General features: G+C 41.3%; 1 protein-coding gene across 5 annotated transcripts in view; it reads left to right on the forward strand.

Moving 5' to 3' along the window:
- The window catches only part of glsb (glutaminase b), a 25,975-nt gene continuing 4,468 nt past the window's right edge, over positions 1-21,507 (forward strand). Inside the window, exons 1-15 of one of the 5 annotated variants that reach the window (XM_077579864.1) lie at positions 1-377; positions 5,614-5,710; positions 6,276-6,397; positions 6,789-6,918; positions 8,187-8,266; positions 9,855-10,018; positions 10,387-10,445; positions 13,114-13,146; positions 13,228-13,286; positions 13,683-13,749; positions 13,853-13,903; positions 14,771-14,947; positions 15,461-15,592; positions 16,408-16,500; positions 17,770-21,141. In XM_077579864.1, coding sequence (XP_077435990.1) covers positions 118-377; positions 5,614-5,710; positions 6,276-6,397; positions 6,789-6,918; positions 8,187-8,266; positions 9,855-10,018; positions 10,387-10,445; positions 13,114-13,146; positions 13,228-13,286; positions 13,683-13,749; positions 13,853-13,903; positions 14,771-14,947; positions 15,461-15,592; positions 16,408-16,500; positions 17,770-17,916 — 1,671 coding nt within the window. In that variant the 5' untranslated portion in view covers positions 1-117 and the 3' untranslated portion in view covers positions 17,917-21,141. Of the gene's footprint in view, positions 378-5,613; positions 5,711-6,275; positions 6,398-6,788; positions 6,919-8,186; positions 8,267-9,854; positions 10,019-10,386; positions 10,446-11,995; positions 12,044-13,113; positions 13,147-13,227; positions 13,287-13,682; positions 13,750-13,852; positions 13,904-14,770; positions 14,948-15,460; positions 15,593-16,407; positions 16,501-17,769; positions 21,142-21,507 lie in introns of those variants that run through there. The other 4 variants (XM_077579865.1, XM_077579863.1, XM_077579866.1 and 1 more) reach the window with 4 other exon arrangements.

The following is a 21,507-nucleotide window of genomic DNA, read 5'->3' on the forward strand; positions in this document are numbered from 1 at the left end:
GATTATGAGTCATCGCCTCTCAGACATCTCGACGTGTATCGAGTCGTCTCTTTCAACGCGGGACCTCCTTCGAATCTAAGCACCGCGTCTCCATCCACCAGGCCGACGGGGATTGAGATGTTCCATTTTAGGCTCGCCACAGCGCTCAAGGAGTTGTTGAAAGCCAACCTCAAGTGTCCCGCCGCCGGGTGGCTCGCGAGCCGCCACCGGTGTTCGGGCAGCGCCTCCTCCTGCGGGCTCCAGCTCCTCCATGGCCCCGCGTACCGGGCGGCGGCGGCGTCCGTCCACATCCGGCCGTACTGCGTGAAGGCGGGCGGCGAGCTGAAGCTGGACGAAGCGAAGAAGAAGGACGACAGCGCCGAGGCGGCTGCTGACAAGTAAGCAAGGCGGCTCCCGTTCCCGTCGTGGTTCTATTTTGGCTGCCTTCCTTTTAGCTTAGCTGGCGTGCGGACGCGAAGACGTCTGGATCTCAATGACAGGATGTTACCGGGCCCGCGTTTGTGGCGTCACCTTTCGTGTTTTCGCCTTTTGGGGTTTTAAACGAGCAAAATGAAACCAAAAGGCCACGGAAAGCGAAACCAAGCGTTTTTATGGCGCCTTGTTGTCTGAAAAGCACAAATCCACATGTGCGCGGTACGACTGCTGCTAATACTTCGCTATGACGTCGTAATGGCACAAATAGTTGTTGGTGGTTGAGTGCTAAAATGTAAACACGCCGCCTTAAAATACGAACTGGGACAAGGTTGCTCTTGGAAATGGCCTCTTCCCTTTACTCCTTACTTGTGTGTAATTTGAGATTATATACGAAATGGTTAGAGGGCAAAAAAAAGGACACATGCAGTGGATGTACCCGGTAGAAACACACATCAAAACGGACAGTTAATTAAAAAAAATGTAATATGATGTTAATGTATTTAATTACAATACATCAAAACTACACTATAATAGATTTTTTTTAAAAGTGAACAGGATGTCAATCAAAGCAATTAAAAAAAAAAAAAGAAGTGTTCTCTACTGGGTTGAAGTCTGGAGATTGATTCGGCAAGTCTACGTCATTGCACCTGATAAACTCTTTTTTTGTTTTGGGTCATTATCTTGTTTTTTTTCCACGCATAGATAGTGGTCAGGTTTTCATGCTGGTTACACAACTTGTAGTATGCGTAACCAGTGTGGAGATTAACTCGGTTTCTAGTAGTTTCGCTGACCCCTGCGCCTGTCATCGTGTCTAGGATGGAGTATGATTGAAATTTGAAAATTTGCCACCCACCTACTTTATTTAATGTCTTATTGATTCGATATAAAAAAAGACAAGAAAAACATGATGTATTAAATAAAAATTCCTTGTGTTTTAGTTTAGTATTGACGCTAGGGCTGGGAATCTTTGACGGTCTTAAGATTCGATTCCGATTTTTGGGTCTGCGATTCGATTCAGAATCGATTATCGGAACGATTTTAGATTAAAAAAAATATTTGATTGACAATGATTTCTGCTTCAATTTATAGATATGCAAAGAATTGTCATGATCTACTCCAGTCGGACTCGCTAATGCTAATTAGCGCGCTACTCGTGGCACTTTTATCACTCAAAAGAACGACTATTCATACAAAGCGCTTTAGGAATGTATACAGAGAAGCATCTTAACATACTACACTGCAAAAAAATAAAAACTTTTATTGGAATAGTTTAATCATGACTTTTTGCTTCTATGTGGCTACAACTTAGCAGTGTATCAGAACGAGTGGAACCACACTGCCCCTAAGTGGCCAAATCGTGTACAACATGAACAGTGCTCCCAATAAAGGCAAACACAAACAAGGGGAAGACAGTATAAAATAATTGAAATAAAATCGATTTTGGGAGATTTAAAAATGGATTCTAAATCATACTAAATGAGAGTCGCGATTCTTATGTGAATCGATTTTTGGGCACACCCCTAATTGAGGCAATAATACAGTAGTGGTTGTAATCGTCTACGGCTTCTGCTGCCTTTCAATATTTTCACTCTGCAGTAAAGAACAAGTAGATTCACTGTTCTTTGCGCTCAAGGTATGTGAAACAACAACATTTTTGCAAGGGTTTTTAAAAAGGTGTGCTTCTAAGAGCCCGAGGCTAATCTGCAGTAAATAAACTGCATTTTAAATTGCAAGTATGCAAATTATTTGGATGATACATTACACATGACGGCATTTTCATTGGGGGGGGGGGGGGGTCACACAAAAATAGCATGCATGCTAACACAATGCGCAAAAATAAGGAAGGATAGACGATATGTTTTCCTCATAGGAGTTTGAGCCGTGGAATTTGACCAAAATATCCGCCATAAACCAACAGCATCTATCAGTTGACAGTTACAAGTTTGAATGTCAACTTTGTGAACCAAAGTGTACAGCTTTGTGGAAACTGGCCACGCGTGGTATTTAGGACACAACGCTGTCGAGTTGCGCAGGACACGGTGCCAAGTGTCTAAATGCAGCAGGTACACCCACTTAAAATCCCAGTGAGCTATCTTGAAAGCTAATTGGGACTGCGGCTCACATCGTAGATTAGCTCGGCAGTCATCCTGCTTCCGGCGGACAGAACACGCAATGCGTGCAAAGAGTGCTGTTTGTTTGTTCACAATCTGGTCAGTGGGCAGCTGGAAGAGCACCATCAACCGTTAGATGTCAACAAATACAGTGATTCGGAAAGGACACCTTCACTCGCTTGAATGAAGGAAAGTCCATTTTGCAGAATTGGAGGGTGATTTTGGAACGTTTAGGGCTAGACTTCTTTTTGGAAGCACATTAAGGACATTTCACGAATTAGCATGACTGAGAATGTACTCAACTAGAGAAAAGGGCCAACCCAAACTGTCCCCCCCCCCCCCCCCCCCCCCGAGTCAAACCTCACGGAGTATGCATTTCACCTACAAACCAGATTTGTTATTCACATCTATCTGAAATATACACCTTAAGTGTTTTAAATATAAACTGCTCATGTTTCAACATAGAGCGGATCTATGTTGATTTGGGGAAACGAAGCTAACAAGGAGGCTGAAGATGAACAGCAAAGCTTGAATGGAATCAAGCTGCGCGTAAGCTGACTAATGACGGAAAATGTGTGCCAGCCTCCGCGACTGTAAAGGATTAAGGAATCAAAACAAAACCAAAGACCTCGTGATAATGTGATGCGTGACTGACAGAAATAGAAAGCAGAAGCGACTATTGATATGCGGCTCGTTGGCAGTGTTGGTGTTAACCTGCTGGATATGCAACTTGAGTTATGTTAATCTGATATGACTTCGTTTGGCTTGACACATTTGAAACCAGTCACACACTTTGGGACAGTCAGAAAGAACACTGCTAACGATCTGGGCCTATTTAGTGGCTCATATTGTTCTAAAACAACTCTTCAAAAGAGTTGTTTTTTCTTGTTTTCCCCGTATAATCAATGTGTATATTTCAAAAGATTGTTTTTATAAAATGAAAATAATCAATTTTCCTCGCTGAACCGTAATCTCAGAGGTGATTCCAATCCTTTGCGCTTGAATTCATTCAATGCCAAGCACATTTTTATTTGACAGTCCGGACATCCCAGGTACTTATTTACAAATATATTTTAAATTGTTTCTAGTAGGCCCAAAAAAATCGATTCTCATTAGAATCGCGATTCTCATTTAGTACGATTCAGAATCGATTTTAAATGTCCCAAAATCGATTTTATTTCAATTATTTTATACTGTCTTCGATTTCTTTATGTGTGCCTTTATTGGGAGCGCTATTCATGTTGTACTCGATTTGGCCACTTAGGGGCAGTGTGGTTCTGATACACTGTTAAGTTGTAGCCACATTAGAGAGTAGAAGGAAAAAGTCACCATCAAGTTATTCCAATAAAAGTAGTTTTTTTTGCAGCGCGGAGCCGTTCTTCTGAGTGATAAAAGTGCCGCGAGCAGCTCGCTAATTAGCATTAGCGAGTCAGACTGGAGTCGATCATTACGATTCCTTGAACATCGATAAATTGAAGCAAAAATCAGTCAATCAAATCATTTTGAATCCAAAAATCGTTCTGAACCGAAAATGGATTCTGAATGAAATCGCACACCCACAAATGGGAATGGAATCGTGAGACATTCAAAGATTCCCCCCCCCCCAGCTAGTTTCTAGTGTTAGCAACCAAGAAGATGTTCAAGCAAACACACTCAACGACAGAGAGACTCTGACACGTTCACGCCTCGTCGACACGCTCGCCTTCAACTGCCCGGCCGGGATGTTTGCGCATTTATTACACTTCATGTGATGCGGTGCCAAAAATCAAAACCAATATCCTCAGTGGAGGAGAACCATCATGTGAAATGTATCATCCATGTGCAACACACACACACACACAAACACACACACGCCATTTTGCTGAGTGCTTTCCTCGTGCATTAGCTGCGTTTGCTACTGCTGCAGTTTTTGTGGACGGACGCCATGTAAATGTTGCTCTCAAGTTCAATTTGCTACACAAGAGTGCTCTGCGTGTTCAAGTGCACAAAGTAACCTTGAGTGCCGGTTGCTCATAGGGGAAGGTTGTGAGGTAGTAGGACAAACGCATTTTGGACTTTCCTGATCAGCGTGTGAACGGGACTGCACTGTTGACTCTATTAATCCAAGCGTCACCGACAATTTAGCAGGGCCGGGCCAGGGAATCCCTGGAATTCACGTTTGGTTTGCCACTTCTACCAGCAAAAAAACACCTGAATGTTTTTCTTTTGAATCAGATGTGCAATGCGATGAGGATGAAGTGCTGCCTCGGTGTGTGAAAATACAATGCAAAACAATCAATGCTTTGACTGTCTTCGCAAGACTGAGGCTTCCGTTGTCATGATAGCCAGAGCCGCATTGACCCTTCAGTAGAGGGTGCGGTATTTTTTTTTATCCTTGGTAGTATTTTGACGATTTGGAGCTAAATTGTAGGGGAAAAAAAATAAGCTGTGGGCATGTGTTCCCACAGCATTTGTGTGAGAATACTGTCAATGCTAACTTCCGGTTAGCATTTGAATGGGATCCTCCCTTCGCTTTTAGCATTAGCACTAGGTTAGCAATGTTTTAAGAACAAAACATGTTTTGTATTCAAATATACAGTGGATGTTATTCTTATTGTCATGCGTTTAGGTTTACAATTAACTCCAACTGGGTGTCATTAAACAGCTTAAAGGCTGCTTGTGGGGGGGGGGGGGGCAACAGAATGACATACGCTACACTCTTGCTAGTTGCTAATGCTACGCGAGCAAAATGGTGCATTCAGGGTACTTTCACAGCGTGGGAAACTTTGCTTTTCTTCGAAAGTGTTTATGACGTTTTAAGGGGAAAACAATCTGCCATTTGGCCCAATTGGCCGATGTTTGAAGGGCGATAATTGTCCGATTATAATCGTTTGGGCCGTAGTACATTGATTATTTTAAATCAGTCTTTATCAGCAGCAAACCGATAAGCGGTGTTGGCATTGGAATTGAACCAGTTGTTCTGCAATGCTTTCACTCTCATCAAGTTGTTTTTATAACAGCGAACCAGATCGTCTTTTATTGTCAAGTTATGTACACAAGCAAAGATAACAAGGTGCGATCGACGTTGCTCGATGTTTGTCCAACTTAGGAGAAGAAATGCCGGCATCCTGCCCAGTCTGGAGGATTTGCTTTTCTACACCGTCGCCGAAGGTCAAGAAACCATTTCAGCACATAAATTCCTCACAGTAAGTCCTACATTTGCTTTTATGCTCTTAGGCCTCACAAACGGCCATTTTGAGGACTTGTTCGAAACACAAATGCGGCAGCTGCGTTCTTCTTTGTTAAAAGTGTGTTGAGTTGCTGTTGCAGCTCGTGACGAACAAATCAACCTTCATCAAGCACTTGTGATATTTTTTTGACTCCTCTAGATGGCACTGTTGGTTTTAAAGATGCAGCGGAGATTTCATCAGTTTTCCATTGCACTAGCTTTTATATTCAAACCAAGAGCACCATCTAGAGTAGTAAAAATATATTGCAAGTGCTTCATGAAGCTTCATTTTCCCGTCACTTGTTGCAGCTATGAACCCCCCAAATTGGCTTAATAGCGCCCCCTGGAATTCTTTCAAGATTCCTCCCTATCTGAGTACCACAAAAAAAGAAAAGTCTCCTTGTCTGAAAAGATCCAGAAAGTCAGCCATTTTGGATAGATGCGGCCATTTTAGGGTCATTTTGGCCATTTCTAAGGGCGCCTCCAAGATGAACAACTTGTACAGATTTTGTCCCATTGCTTTTATTATCTGATGTTTTTAGGCTCTCAAAACCACAGGACTTCGCACAGGCGACCCCCGACTTAAGGAATGTATGGAAATGCTGAAGGACTTGTTGAAGACCACTCCGGACGGCGTCACGTTGGACAGGCACCAGTTCAAAAAGTGAGTCTTGGCGTATTTTCCCAAGTTGAGAGCAAAACTTCCCGACGTTACGTTTACAACATTAGCAAGCTAACGCAAGCTAACGCAAGCTGCCATTTTGAGCTCACTATTGTTCCATGAAGCACTTTTGAGTGTTGACACAATAAGCGTAAAACGCACTACGTGGCACACCAACATCATCTCAATATGGCTTCATGGCAGCTGACGCGGGTCAAGCGATGAAGCGCCATATTGTGGATGAAGCCTCTTCATCCACAATCCTACGTCAAGTTTGTCTCACATCAGGGTTGCAAACTCGATTGGCAAACTTTTTGACGATCCCCCCCCCACCCCCAGTTGCATGCGGTCGCTGTGTTTGAGCATGCTGTTTGTTTGTGGTTCTGTTCATCAGGTGTGTCCAGAGCAACATTGTCCTGCTCACGCAGGCCTTCCGCAAGAAGTTCGTCATCCCAGACTTCCAGTCCTTCACTTCCCACATTGACGAGCTTTACGAGAGCGCCAAAACGCTCTCGGAAGGGCAGGTTTGTCCCTAGATCTCCATCACGCCTTTATCCGTTGACATCAAATGTAGGGCTGGCTTTCAAACAATCAAATGATCCAGTTTCCTTTTCCAGCCTGATTCGTAAAAACTTGAATCCATGATTTTAATATCTCTTTTCCCCATAAATTCATAAGAAAATCGAATTTTAAAAGCCACATTTTTTTGTATCCTACTGAAATTGACTGCTCGCACGAATTTAAAAGTATTTTCTTAGATTTAGGAAAGACCTGACTTTTGCACTTTAAGACAATTCAGAATCTTTGTCATTTAGATTTTCAAATAATTGAATTAGAATTATGAAAATATTTGGCCAATGTTTGTGTAATACTTTAGTGATTATCACGTGTTACTTTCATTGATAAACAAAAATTATTGAACCATTTACTGCCTCCCCAAAAACGTTATTTGGAATTGAATGTTTTTTTTTATTATGTCCTTGATATTTAAGATGAATTGATGTTCCATAATTAATCAATATCGGATTGGATTGAAGTGAATCGAATCAAAAAAACAAACAAAATCAAACTGAAGAACTCTTGTGAATCGGAATCAAATCGATACCCAGCCTTAATCAAAAGCAGTACATGATCAAATCTGCATTTTCAAGGAGACATATTATGGCAAATTAATATGATGAATTTTTTAATTGCTTGTGGTGCCTTGAGTTTTCCCCAAAACAATGTTTAGTTCTTTATTTAAAAAAAAATGTCATTACTGTATGTTAATGTAGGTTATTGAGTACAATATTACAGAGCCTTAGTTTTCATTTTAAAATACGCATAAAAAAAATAGTTTGCTTTTTTGGGGGAGCCTGGAACGAATGAATGGCATTTCAATTCATTCTAATGGGAAAAGATGATTTGAGATCCTATGTTTGGTGTTCCGAGCATGTTCAGGCACCGCTCAACACAATTGCGTACATTTTCTCTCTTTATCTGCAGTAGAGACGTCTTCTAAAATCTTGGCAGATTCAGAATACTTTTTTTTTTTTCCCGGCTTTCTTTCCTCCATCGGCATGATCATGCATTAACTTTGGCTTTAAAGCACAAACGATGGCGGCTGTTCATCAATCATGACTCGTGTCCTCTTGTCACGTGGTCCTTATGTTTGGTGTCCTCACTTGAGGGAGTCGTGCGGACGTGTCCATTTCCCACCAATCCTCGAACGTCGAGCCGTGGCCGTGCTGCCCTAACCCCCCCCCCCCCCCACATTCGGTGCTTTACTTTTTTTTTTCTGTACTCTTTTCAGGTCGCCGACTACATTCCTCAACTTGCCAAATTCAGTCCGGACATGTGGGCTGTCTCACTGTGCACGGTGGACGGCCAGAGGTGAGGCGGGAGCACAAACCAGTATCGAGGGGGGTTGACGACGACGACGACGACACTTTTGAAAGTCTGACACGCTTGCATTGCTTTACTGCAGCGCCGACCGTTCTTAAAAAAAAAAAGTTCTTAGTGGGAGATATTGTTTGTGATTGCACCACTGAAATCGTCGAAGCTATGGAAGGGAGAGACTTAATTTTACAAAAATTATTTATCATTTTGTCTTCCTCACAGGTTACTTTGCTTTGGGAAGTTGAAAATGAAACGGGGAAGAAATGAATGCTCTTAGCAGGTGTCGCAACAGTTGTTTTGAACATCGTGTTCTGCGCCGTGTGAAGTGAAAGAGCAGAAGTCGTAAAGATAAACTGGTACTAAACGGGCACTAAACGGGCCAGGTCATTGCCGTTTACTCCCATTTGATTATTTGTAGACTTTTGCCAGAATATTAAGAATCCATGAAAGTTGTAACGTGACAGGATTTCCCCAGTATGTCGTCAACATGCCTGACAATCTTACCAGTAGGGCCCCACCGATATGCATTTTTTGTTGCCGATACCGATTTTTGACAGGAAAAAAATACAGATTGCCGATTATTTAAAAATACGGGGGTCATTCAACATATAAGGTGGATTTTTCAGGATAAAGACTTTTAATACAGATTGAAGCTTACTTTTTTTCCCCAACGTAGTCTCCCAGCATTGTCACACACTTTTCACATCCGTGCACAAGCTTCCGTGTTCCCTCAGCGTAAAAATCTTTGGCCCGATGTCTCAGCAGTCGCTCACTTTCGACGTCCTCGTCACTTTTAAACTTGGTGCCTCTCGTGAACGTTTTCAGGGAATCCAACAGGTGAAAGTCTGAAGGGGCAAGGGACGACCCTTCAGCAACCAAAAACTGGATAACTGACCGCTGTCCCATCCTGGAGCGTGCTTCTTGGTCGGCCATCTTTGTTAATCACCAAAACTCTCAACGTTTTTCTTCAATCTGCAAAATAAATTAAATCCATGTGAAAAAGAAGTAAAACAGAAATATATATATTTTTTAAATGCATTAAACTGAACAGGAAGGTGGCCATTTTGGTTTGAGGCAAACATTTTTGGTGGGTTCTCCCAACAAGTAAGAAAAAAATGACCCCGGTACAATACACTGGTTTGGCCTGTTGACATGAAATTGGGAAGCAACGTCTATTGTAACAAATAAGTCCCCAACACCCACGTCTAAAATCAAACAGGAAGTTGGCCATTGTGGTTTGAAGCGGCCATGATTAGCTACCCCGTTTCACCGTTCAACACAAAATTGGGCAGACAAGTTTTATCAAAACAAATAAGTCTTAAGAAACTCGTCCATCATACCAAAAAGTCTCAAGTGTCACACCCCAAAGTAAACAGGGTGTCAGCCATTTTGTCTGGTTTGATTTTGATTTGAAGTGGAGCAGCAGACATTTTGGGCTAAACTCCAGCGCTCGTACGTTGACAATCTCCCGCTAGCCCCACCCTGGGAAGCAGGTACGAGCCAGATGGGGATTGCCGTTTGCTGTGCATTGTTGCCAATGGTGGCGCCGTTGAGCTGACTGTGAATGATTTGTGTGTCGCAGACACACGGTGGGCGACACCAGGGTCCCCTTCTGTCTGCAGTCGTGCGTCAAGCCGCTGAAGTACGCCGTGGCCGTGCACAACCACGGCAGCGACTACGTGCACAGTTTCATCGGGAAGGAGCCCAGCGGCCTGCGGTTCAACAAGCTCTTTCTGGATGAAGACGGTGGGCACATTTGACCGGCCTGCATTTTGTACATAGGGCCCATGTCTTTTTTTTTGGGGGGGGGGGGGTCAGAATATCACGTGACAGGTATTTAGTCAGCCCTGTTGCGCAATGTCAATCATGCAGTTGAGGAATCGAAGGCGATGTGAAGAGTTGCTGCCGTAACCTGCTTGACGAGGGACTGGCCAAACCGCATTGTTTGCCGCGGCGCCGTCACTTTGCGCTGGCAAATGATTAACTGCAAAACAAACGAGGATGTTCTTTACGAGCGCGCTTTGCATGATGTTTACAAAAACACGCACACTTCAAGGGCGCGTTCGCAATTTGCCTTCATGCCACATATTAACTGAGCTCTTGTTGGTTTGCAGATAAGCCCCACAACCCGATGGTGAACGCCGGCGCTATTGTTTGTACTTCCCTGATAAAGGTAAAAAAGCAAGACGCTACTTTTTTCTCACGTCACTTGGTATCAATGTTAAAAAAAAAATGGAGTTTAAAAAGATCGGACTTAAATCATATCTCTAAAAACATCTATTATGCTTTTAAATTTGCTGTAAATACCGCTGCCGTGTTGCTGCACCATACATCCAAACAAATCATTGGACCGTGTTCCTTCCAACCCTCTTCCACTATGACGTCATGTGCTGATAAAAACTGGATTAATTGTTTCAAGTGGCAGCATTTTGATTTTTTTGTTCTCGTAGCTTAATTTTAGAAGCAAGTATCGAGAGACAAAAAAAAAAACATGGAATGGGATATCCTGACATCACAATCAGGCCTCTTCCAAATGGGGATAAAAATCCCATACGTATCAAATATCTGCCAACGCGAGTGCAGGGTAAACGCACAGATCGGATCACGAACCCTTGCCAGCGTCACTTTGCCCTCGTCGGAAAACAACCCATTCCTGGTTTACACGCACGTCCGCCGTGTCTGCCCAAACAAACACATTCCAAAAAAAGTAACGAAGCAGGATGTAAGGTTTCACATTGGGATTATTGTTACTGCCTGGAGTTGTGCAATTTGTGGTACGTTCAACAAAAAGTTTTGTCGGGTTTAATCTGTGGAAGGTTGTGATGGATGTTGATACCGTTGCCAAGTCCGTTTGCCGGGCAGCCACGATTGCCTTTTAACGCAAACTGGCGGGCAAAGCCAATGCCGGCTGTTGAAGTCTACACGTCGACTTCCGGCTTTCCGCTCATCCCTTTCACACGCACACACGTTATATTAATGGACCATTACGTCTTAATATTTGAAATTTGACAATAATCGACTTATAGTTTCGTATCGGGATGAATTGGTATCAAATCCAATTGTGATACGGAATCAGTCATCGAATCGCAAGGTACGAGGCAATTTACACCCCTCCCCCCAAAATACTTCATTCTAGTTTTAATATGTAGTTTTTCAATATTACTCTTAAAAACAAATGGCTACCATCATAGTATGAGCATAAAATATAGGAATGGGTAAAAAAAAAAAAAAAAAAAAAGCACAAACAGGCAAATTTGTGAATATTGAACAGCAAATATGCGAAGGTGTTAATGTTGTCTGAAAAGTGCCAAATTTGTGCCGACCACAAGACGGGAAGACGCCAGCTCAAGTTGTCAGACGAGGCTGAGGTCGCGGCAAATAATGAAGCTGACAAAACGTGCGTGTGCTGCTCTCGCCAAACTCAACTCCGTCAAGAATGCGCTGCGCGAGGCACGCGCTTGTGGAATGCCGGCAAGACGGTAGCGTGCGTCGGCATCTTTTGGCAAGGCCGCTCCACGTGTTTGTTTTGTTGTTGTTTTTTTGAGCAAAAAAACAAGCTGGCGGCCAGTTTGCCCTGTAAGCTTTTATTTGATTGGGGAAAACTATGGGATGTTTACCGTGGCTGTATGCCCCCCCACCCGTCCCCCCCCCCCCCAAAGTGTTCCGTGGTGCTTAAAGGCTACATACTGTTGCTGTTTTTGTATGTTGCATATTTTCCAGACTTAGGAACTGTGGGAAATAATGACTGCTGCTGCAGGTCAAATGACGTTGGTAATTTTTTCTTCCTTTTCCATATCTTTCTCCTCGCACTACCCCCTTGCCCCCTCCCCCAAACCCCTCGATCCCTCTCCCCCTCCCCTTTTTCCTTATCTTCTCCAATCAGCCTGTAGAAATCCTATGTAGTGACTCTTCATCCGTGTATCTTTGTTTTCGATTTCTTTTGCACAGTTAAGTGTAGGACTTATAATAAAACTTGGAAAAATCGGCCCTTTAAACGTGTAATCTGTAAAATGAAAAAAAGAGAGAATGTTTTGTGTTACAGCACTATAAATACTGTGTATATATATATGTCCATTTTATATTTTGCGCAATGTTCTGGAGGTGGTAATAGGCAGCATCTGAAAAGGCGATGTGTGTTCAAATCGACCAAAAACGGGGTCGGAAGATTTGAAACGTATTCACCAACATTCACATTAGTTGACATTCAGTTTAAACAAAGACACCAACATCTGCACGACGATAGTTTGCAGTACAAAAATGCAAAGCTGTGCGTCGCACTCCAGCTACAAGACAGTTAAGGGGCTGTGCTTTCAACCGTCCTGTCAAATTGATTCATTTCACAGTTTAAAAATGGAAAATAAATCATATTTTTAAAATATGTTTATATATATATATATAAAATGTCTAATTTAATTATTATTTTAAATTAAGTAATTCATTTAATCTTATTTATTTAATAAAAAAATATTGATGTATTTACTAAGCATGCAGCTGGTCACATTGACAATGTTTTTGGTTTAGCCAAGAAAGAAACATAAACAGCTTTTTGTACTTAATTCCATGCATTGTAATTGTAATTTGTAAGTATTTGTTTGTTATTAACTGGTACATAACACACATTTACTAAATCTCCATGCAACTGCAAACTACTTCCCTCTTGGTAAGACAATCTGTAGCCATTCTCTTTAACTCATAGCATTACTATGTGATTTTTTGCAACATCTATTCATATCTGCTCATTCTTTAGTATTCTGCTGTAGTGTTCTCATTTGACTGGAACAATTTTACACTTGGTGGAAAGAACCACACTTAAACAACTTTGCTTTTTGTTTTTCCCTCAGCAAGGTGAAGGTAACGCGGAAAAATTTGACTATGTAAGTATTAGCACATGCCAAGTCCAGTTTTAGAAATGGACTAAAAAGTTAAAAAAAAAAAAATTCCACTTTTGCTTTCAGGTCATGAACTTCTTGAAGGACATGGCGGGAAACGAATACGTCGGTTTCAGCAATGCCACGTAAGTCACTGAAAAATACATTCGTGCCCGCATTTCACTTGGCTCAAGCTGGAATAAGCTCAAACTCTTAGAAAGAGAAAAAATGCTGCGGAAAACTCATTAGGAGAAAAAAAATGACCCGTACACATTTGCATGAATTGACACGAAAATGTACTCGTGTCTCACGTGCATGATTTATGATGCCTGGCAACGCGGCAGCAATCGTGCGCAACTGCAGACCGGGGTTCGGGTTGCAACACGGTCACGTGACTGCACAAGGCCGCAAGTGTACACATGAGGGACCCGCACCAGGGATGGGCACTGGCATCACATGTTATATATACACGCACGCACACATGCACGCACACACACTCAATTCAAAGACAAGTAAACGGCAGTGCTGTGTTTGTGTCACAGATTCCAGTCCGAGCGCGAGTCAGGAGACCGAAACTTTGCCATCGGCTACTATTTGAAAGAAAAAAAGGTTTGTGGCCTCATTTCATAATGTGCGGCACTTTGTCGTAAGCATAAATAAAATAAACAATATGACGCTTTTTGTCTAAAGCCCCATTTTGTCCCCTCCGCAGTGTTTTCCTGAGGGGACAGACATGACGTCTGTGCTGGACCTCTACTTTCAGGTGGGTCTTCGCCTTTTTTGGGATGACGGCTGCTTGACTTAGAACTCATTTATGAAACCTTTTTTAATTTTTATTAATGATGTCATTTGTTCTAGGCTTATATTTTTTATTGAACATAACCACCGCATGATTTAAATCAAATAAGACTAAAATAAACTTTTTTTGGGGCTCTTTTACGACTCATAGTTTGAATGCCAGATCAGCAGCTGCCATAAATCGTACTCAAATCATCGTGAAACAACTGACTTACCACATAAACAATTTCAATCTACACTTGTAGCCCTTACTATCGCAAAAAAAACAATTCTTGTTAACTGGAAAAATAAACAAACTCTGAATATCGACCAATTTGTCTAACCTCCTCATAAATCACATTTTAATGGAAAAAAATATCTGCCTCAAATAAAAACCAAATATCAAAATTTATAGAAACATGGTCTACGTATATAGAATTTTTTAACCTAATTCTGGTTACTTAATTCTGTCTGTTAGCGAGAGCCACTACATCGTGATAACTTACATTGATGTTTCTGCATTTGGCAATTTATTATTATATTATATTATTTGTATGGGATTTTTTTTAATGGGCTTTAGGTGAACTGATGAATACACACACGCACGCATGCACATGCTCACCCACATACAAATATATATATATATATATATGTATATGTATATATATGTATATATATATATATTTAACACATTTGATTTTTTATTTTATTTTTTTTAAAAAGGAGAGCAATGATGATGTCAAATCGAATGAACAATACTGAGCTCTCCTGAAAAAAAAAAAAAAAAAAATCATCGTGAAACAAAATGTTGCTACCATGACATCTCAGTCGATTATTTTTTTTTTATCCTCAGTTGTGCTCCATCGAGGTGAACTGCGAGAGCGCCAGCGTGATGGCGGCCACGCTGGCCAACGGCGGCATCTGCCCCATCTCGGGCGAGCGCGTTCTCAGCCCCGAGGCCGTGAGAAACACGCTGAGCCTCATGCACTCCTGCGGCATGTACGACTTCTCCGGACAGTTTGCCTTCCATGTAAGTGCAAAAGCGTGTCGGAGGATCATGCGGGAAGATTTGCTTTGCTTTGGATTCGGTTGTGTTGTGGGTCAAAGAAGAAAAAAAAAAAGTGTGTGTCACGAGCACACGTGTCAAGATCCGGTCCTCGAGGGCCTGAGTCCTGCATGTTTTCAACGGTTCTCTACTCCCAACACACCTGATTCAGTGATCAGGATAATTATCAGGCTCCTGCGGAGCTTAAATATGAATCAGCTGTGTTGGACGTGGGAAACAGCGAGGCCACGGAAGCGCCGTGTGAAACGGGCCCGTCGTGTCCGTTCAATGCATTTGTAACGGGCTCTCAAGTGGAGATCTTGTGTCCGCCCTCCGGGATGAAGAATGCCTCTCACGTAACGTCATCGTAATCATCATTCACATGCGGTCGCTTGCTGTCTAAACAAGTAGCAGCGTGTACGATGCCACTTTTTGAAAACTATGGATTGGGCTGGGGTCAAATTTTATTCTTCTCCTTGCTGTTTTCCCTCACGTTAGGTGGGTCTGCCGGCCAAGTCGGGCGTGTCGGGGGGGATCCTGCTGGTGGTGCCCAACGTGATGGGCATCATGTGCTGGTCGCCACCCTTGGACAAACTGGGAAACTCGGTCAGAGGGATCCAGTTCTGCACGGTATGGAACTCACAAGTCGGACCGGAGTTGTGCACGCCTCACGTCCGCTCATTTTAAGAAAATAGCAACGCGTGTGCGTGCCAGTTGACTTGATTGCTGTCTCTGCGGCATCTGCGTCACTTTGGAGTTCTGCTCACCGAAAAACAAGACGGCAGAACGTACAATAATTGTGCTGCTTGCCCCCGCATGCATACTTACATATACGGACACGTCGGACAGCCCTATTTGCAATTATTCGGACCCGTTGCCACGTAGTCCAGGTGTCGGCAACCTTTCATCCTTCGCTTGTGACTTTAGAAAATAGATGACTATTTTATTTACATTGAAATCAGTTGATTTTTCAAAAGTTATTCTAAATTTGAAGATTTTTTGTTGTTGTTGCTCACAATATGAACCGCAACTGCTCGGAATCAGGTTCTGTTGCTGTGATTACCAAATGATAGTATTAGGCTCTCTTTTTAGATTTAACTTGGTATGTTTACAAGATTAAAGTTGTTGTAATAAGATGAGAAGCAAGTCAAATACCTTCAAAAATACGTCCGAAGTTGACGTATGGCCTGCAATTGGCAACGGTGGTGTATACGAGTGTCGGTTAAATAATAATAATAATAAACCCTCATGACATTTTGTACTACTTGGAAATGTTCCACAGTGTGTTTGGCACTCGACTAATCCTATTTGTCAAGTCACCGAGTAACTAACGCATGCGCGAGTGCGAGTCTGGGAAGCGAGCCCGGATTCCACATCGGCACGTCATCGTTGGCAAACGCAAAGAAATAAGTCGTCAAATCTCAAACGTCTCGTTTGCTTTGCAGGACCTGGTGGAACTTTTCAACTTCCACAATTACGACAACTTGAGGCACTTTGCAAAAAAGCACGATCCTCGCCGAGAGGGAGGAGAACAGCGGGTAAGGACGCGCAACATCGGTGAGAGTGTGTGCGCGTGTGACTGCGAGTGTGCGCAGGTGGGCGTATTGTACTTAAAAGGGAAAGTCAACACACTTATACAATAATATATTCTATGCAGCCCCACTGGTCTAAATATGGTATTCGGTGGAATATGAGTTAAGCGGCACAATCCAGCCGTTTTTATCCATCTCTGAAGGCGGCCATTTTGCCATCACAGTTTTTCAGGTAACAGCCAATCACAGCGCAGCTTCTGAAAACCGTGAGCTGTGATTGCTCGTTGCCTGAGCAACGTTGATGTCATCTTCAAAATGGCCGCCTTCAGAGATGCATAAAAACGGCTGGTTTGTGCCGCTTAACTCGTATCCCGCAAACTAACGTAATGTTCATCAGAATGTCACGTTTAGACTCGTGAGGTCACATATAACATATTATTTTATTTTAAAGCACGCTACAGACACGGGACACATGCTATACTGTAAATACCCGTACATACATTGTCAAAATATTCACTTGGCTTCGCGTTTATTTTTCGGCTTTTTTCATTGATACAGGGATGTGATTTGACCAAAGTGAAATTATCTGAAAATTTAGCCGGAGCTCATGGGTTTTCCGTGTTTTGAAGTACTTTCAATGCACTCACATGACAAAGAAATAGACAAAACAACAGCATAAATTTTCAATGTATATTGAACTATCCCATATAAAATGGCAGTTTTAGTCAACTCAAAATCAGTCACATTCAAAAACATTGGACTGCCTTTGCTTTTAAAAACTATCACTGAGAATATCATCATATCTAACTAATGTGATTACTAAGTTAACACATAAATAATGTTGAAGAGTTCAAATTTCATGAACAAATAATTGTATCATGACCAAATGAAAAGTAACTCATATTAGAGCATACCACAAATGTCTTTGTTATAGCAGAAGATGTTATCTGTCGGAGTCATGTGCATACACAATGAACTACTACTACTACTATATATAATTAAAAAATAAATAAAATAAAAAAAAAATCGGATTTTTTTTTTTTTTGGGGGGGGGGGGAATAAAAAAAGCGGAATTCCGCGAATTAGCGGAAAAATCACATCCCTGTTGATAAAATTCTGTGACACATTTAAAATTCCTGAAAAATATGACCCCAAATCGAGGGGCAGGGCTTAATATGAAACAGAAAATGTTCCCCGGTTGTTTAGACGCGACAAGTGGTCATTGAATTCCACAATGTTCTTTAACGTCTTTCTTATTCATTTGAATTGACACAGCAGCAATTCTTCGGACCCATGGACTATGAGAGCCTCCAACAGGAGCTCGCTCTGAAAGCCCCCCTTTGGAAAAAAGTCTCGGCCACCGAATCGCACCAGGATACCTCCACCACTGTAGTCTATAGGATGGACAGTGTCAACGAGTAGGAACATATAACGTAGACGACCACAACGTAGGATAGAACGATTGTTACCCTCAAATCAGTTGGACGACTATTTATTGCTTGTGAAGCAATTACTGCTGCTGTCTTGTTTGTGATGGACGTATGGGATTTGTTACACGCTCTTTTATTTGTCTTCCTGACCCGCTAGCTGCCTTAGTGTGGATACGACCTTCTAACTTGCAGTAGAAAACACTGGATGCGAGCTGACACTGAAAGTGCGTGCGCGCGCGTCTGAGCACAACTTATGGCTGAGCATTTTCATTATCAAAAAAGAGGCCTCTAGTATTTGTCATGTTGCAATTGACCAGGTTTTGCGCAGGTCAAATTGATTCTTAAAACAAACAAAAATATATATATATATATTTACCTCATGAAATGATTGGTTAATTGATTGGGTGTAAATGACAAAACAAAAAGAATGTATACATACACACATTTGTATGGATTTTATTGATCGGCTATTACTGTATTTATCCATCTTTCCACTCAAATTGTTTAATTTGTTATTCATATACCTCATTAAACCATTGGTTAATATATTGTAACTGTAAAATAAAACTAGAAAAGTTTAATTTGACATTTAAATTAATTTATAAAATGTAGCAAATAAACGCTGAATTCATAAAAAAAAATAAATTAACTTTGAACGTTATTTATTAAAAGAAATTAAATAATTTATATTAGTAATGCACATATTCATGAGGATTAAAAAAATACACCTATTTTTTCCCAATACCATTATGATGGGCGTCACTTCTATGTGATTTTTGTTATTTTCGTTGAAGAGAGCGGTTCCACCGTATATAAAATTTCACCGTATATAAAATGTGTTTAAAAAAAAAAAGGTTAATTTATTATAATTAGAAACATTAGAAATGATTTTTTTTAACTTAGAACTTAAAAGTATATCTTGATTTGTGCTGGCCCATCAGATGTGGCCTAAAGTGTTCTGAGCCCCGCACTCTACCTCCTCTCTCAAAAGACTTTTTGTCCTGTGAGAACGCAGACAAAATGGCCGCCCAGTGATCCTTTTCGATTCGTTTGCAGCATGTTTGACGGCTCAAGAAAGACGTTGAAACGTCTTTGCTGATCCGTTTCTCACTTTCTGGATTCAGTCAGCCCTGGTCCTGGTCGGGTTCTGTACACTAGTGCTAACTGCTAGCTTAGCTCGTGCTGTCATCGTCACATAACAAAATGGATGGACGAGCTATCTTATATACAAACAGGGTGCCTGTTACTTTGCAGGTCAAATTGACCCATAGTCAAATAATATATATCTTCTGCTGACTTTTTTTGTCAGTGACATATGGGGCTAAAAAGTGTGAATTATTCTTATTTTTTCATGGTTGGCGGGCTACAGTGATTTGGGAACATGGAGTGTTGAAGCCGACAATGTTCACAAATCTTTGGATTGTTGTGTGCGTTAAATGGCGCACTTGAGTCAGTCAGTGATTGACAGTTGACTAGGAAGAAGGTCATCTAAGTGACCTTGGCATGTATTACCGCTCCAATATTGTCAGGCAAAGTTCTCAAAAAACATATGGAAATTGGATGAAGCCTCATGCGATGTATATCCTGGGTATGTCTCCTTTAAGGACAACATCTCATTTTTTAGTTTCACGACAGCCACACGTTTTCTAGTTTTGCCTCAAGTTCGTATTATTCCTCGCGTGTGTATAATGTCGACCTCAATCTCTCACTACTGGGACTGGCTATACTTGCATGTTGACGCCAATGTCGTCGACGTGACCTCGGTGGCGCTGGTTTTTACTTGACTTACAGTTCAGCAGGGGAAGCTGCCGCTACTGCCGCCGCTTTAGCGCCGTCACGGGGTCGTGGGGGAGTTGTTAGTGGTTCATGACCGTTGTTGGTGTTTTGGACGTTTTTTTTTTTGCAGGACAAATGACTCAAAAAGCCTTTGATGCGACTTTGCTAGGGACGGATTAGGGAAGGCTGATTTTATGAGCTGCCTATTTCGGAAAATGTGTCTGTGAGCGAACCCTTTTGGATTTCACAGGATTGTATCGTGGTGAGAAGTGGTGCATTTGCATGAAATAGGACCGCCCCCTCAAAACGGATTGCTTTTAAATTTGGGGGTAGGGGAGAGGGAATTGCACGGGTCCTTTCATTCAGAGGTTCTCAAACTTGTACGAGCCAGGGGAGGAAGTGGAGCCAACTAGTGGAGAATAGTGATATTACAATTTACACATGATGCATATTCAGTTTGGTATCATTCACTGATTTGTTTTTCTTTAAATATTTTTTTTTACATTTTAGTTTAAAAAAAACAATATTTTTTGATTTTAGGTTTAATATTAATATAAAATTAGTCATTTGTTTTTTTTTGCCAATATTTTTTTCTATTTCATTTTTCCCCCCTAGCATTATTTCCACACCAACCCCCCATTTTTCTCGAAAACCCTATATTGATTCTTGCTGAAGTAGGGAGGAGTAATGGGTTATTCGGAGAAGTTTTCTTGGTTGCCATTTTTTTGTCTTTTTTGTGGAGCCATCAACAACTCCAAGTTAGGGCTCGTGGACCCGTCGTGTTTGAGAACCGCTGCTTGAAATCACTTGCTAAACGAATCAGCAAACTGTCTGCTCATGAACATTTTCCTGATTGGCTTAACAAAATCTGCAAAAGTGCAAGCAATCAGCATCGTTGATTCAAACGTAAATCGTAAAGTCAGCAGCCTGAGGCTTTTGAATTCTTTGTTTTGCTTCTCCACTTGTCATACTCACTGTTTGCATGCACATTTTTTTTGTATGATTTGTATGAATTATGTAAAATCACAGTTGTAATGTACACATTATTATTTGTTTTGATTTGTGTCTTGGGACATAATGAATTGTATGACATTGGAAATGTAAGGTTTTGCAATTAGGGCATCATGCCATATCTATTTTTTTTTTTTAATATAAAAAACTAAACAAAAAAAACAGGAATTGTTGATGAATGAACCCTCCATTTCCAAGTTAATCATTGTTTTGTTTGTTTTTTGTTTTGAATTTCTTTTCGTCATTCCACGAGTGTAACTACTGCTACATGACGTCTCCATAAAACTCAATTGTAACTTGTTCCATCATGTTATGCCTTTGTTTCTTTCATTGTGACTATATACAGTATATATATATATACATATATATATATACATATATATGTGTGTGTGGTATTGTAAAAATTCAATAAAGAACTTTTAGCTCTTCACACGGTAATTTTTAGACTTCACTCCCATCTTTCAGTTGATTTTTTTTTTTTATGTGTGTGTTTGTGTGGGGGGGGGGTGGTTGAATGTTAATACACAATGCAAAAAAACGCTGTAGGCTGGCTAAACCACTTAGCATTAGATACTTTAAAACCGCTACTATTTGAACACAAGCTGTGGCAACACACACACACACAAGCAATATTATAGAACAAAATTCAAATTCATATATTCTTTATCCTCTGTGAAAAAAATGACTACTATTTCTGCGACTTAGTTGCCAAGGTGGTCATGAAAGCCATGTCGTGTGTCAGTGTTAACACTGCCCGCCCCCTGCGGGCTCAGGCGCACACTCCAGAATGAATGCC

This window comes from Vanacampus margaritifer, chromosome 11 (assembly GCF_051991255.1).
Source record: "Vanacampus margaritifer isolate UIUO_Vmar chromosome 11, RoL_Vmar_1.0, whole genome shotgun sequence".
Lineage (NCBI taxonomy): Eukaryota > Metazoa > Chordata > Actinopteri > Syngnathiformes > Syngnathidae > Vanacampus > Vanacampus margaritifer.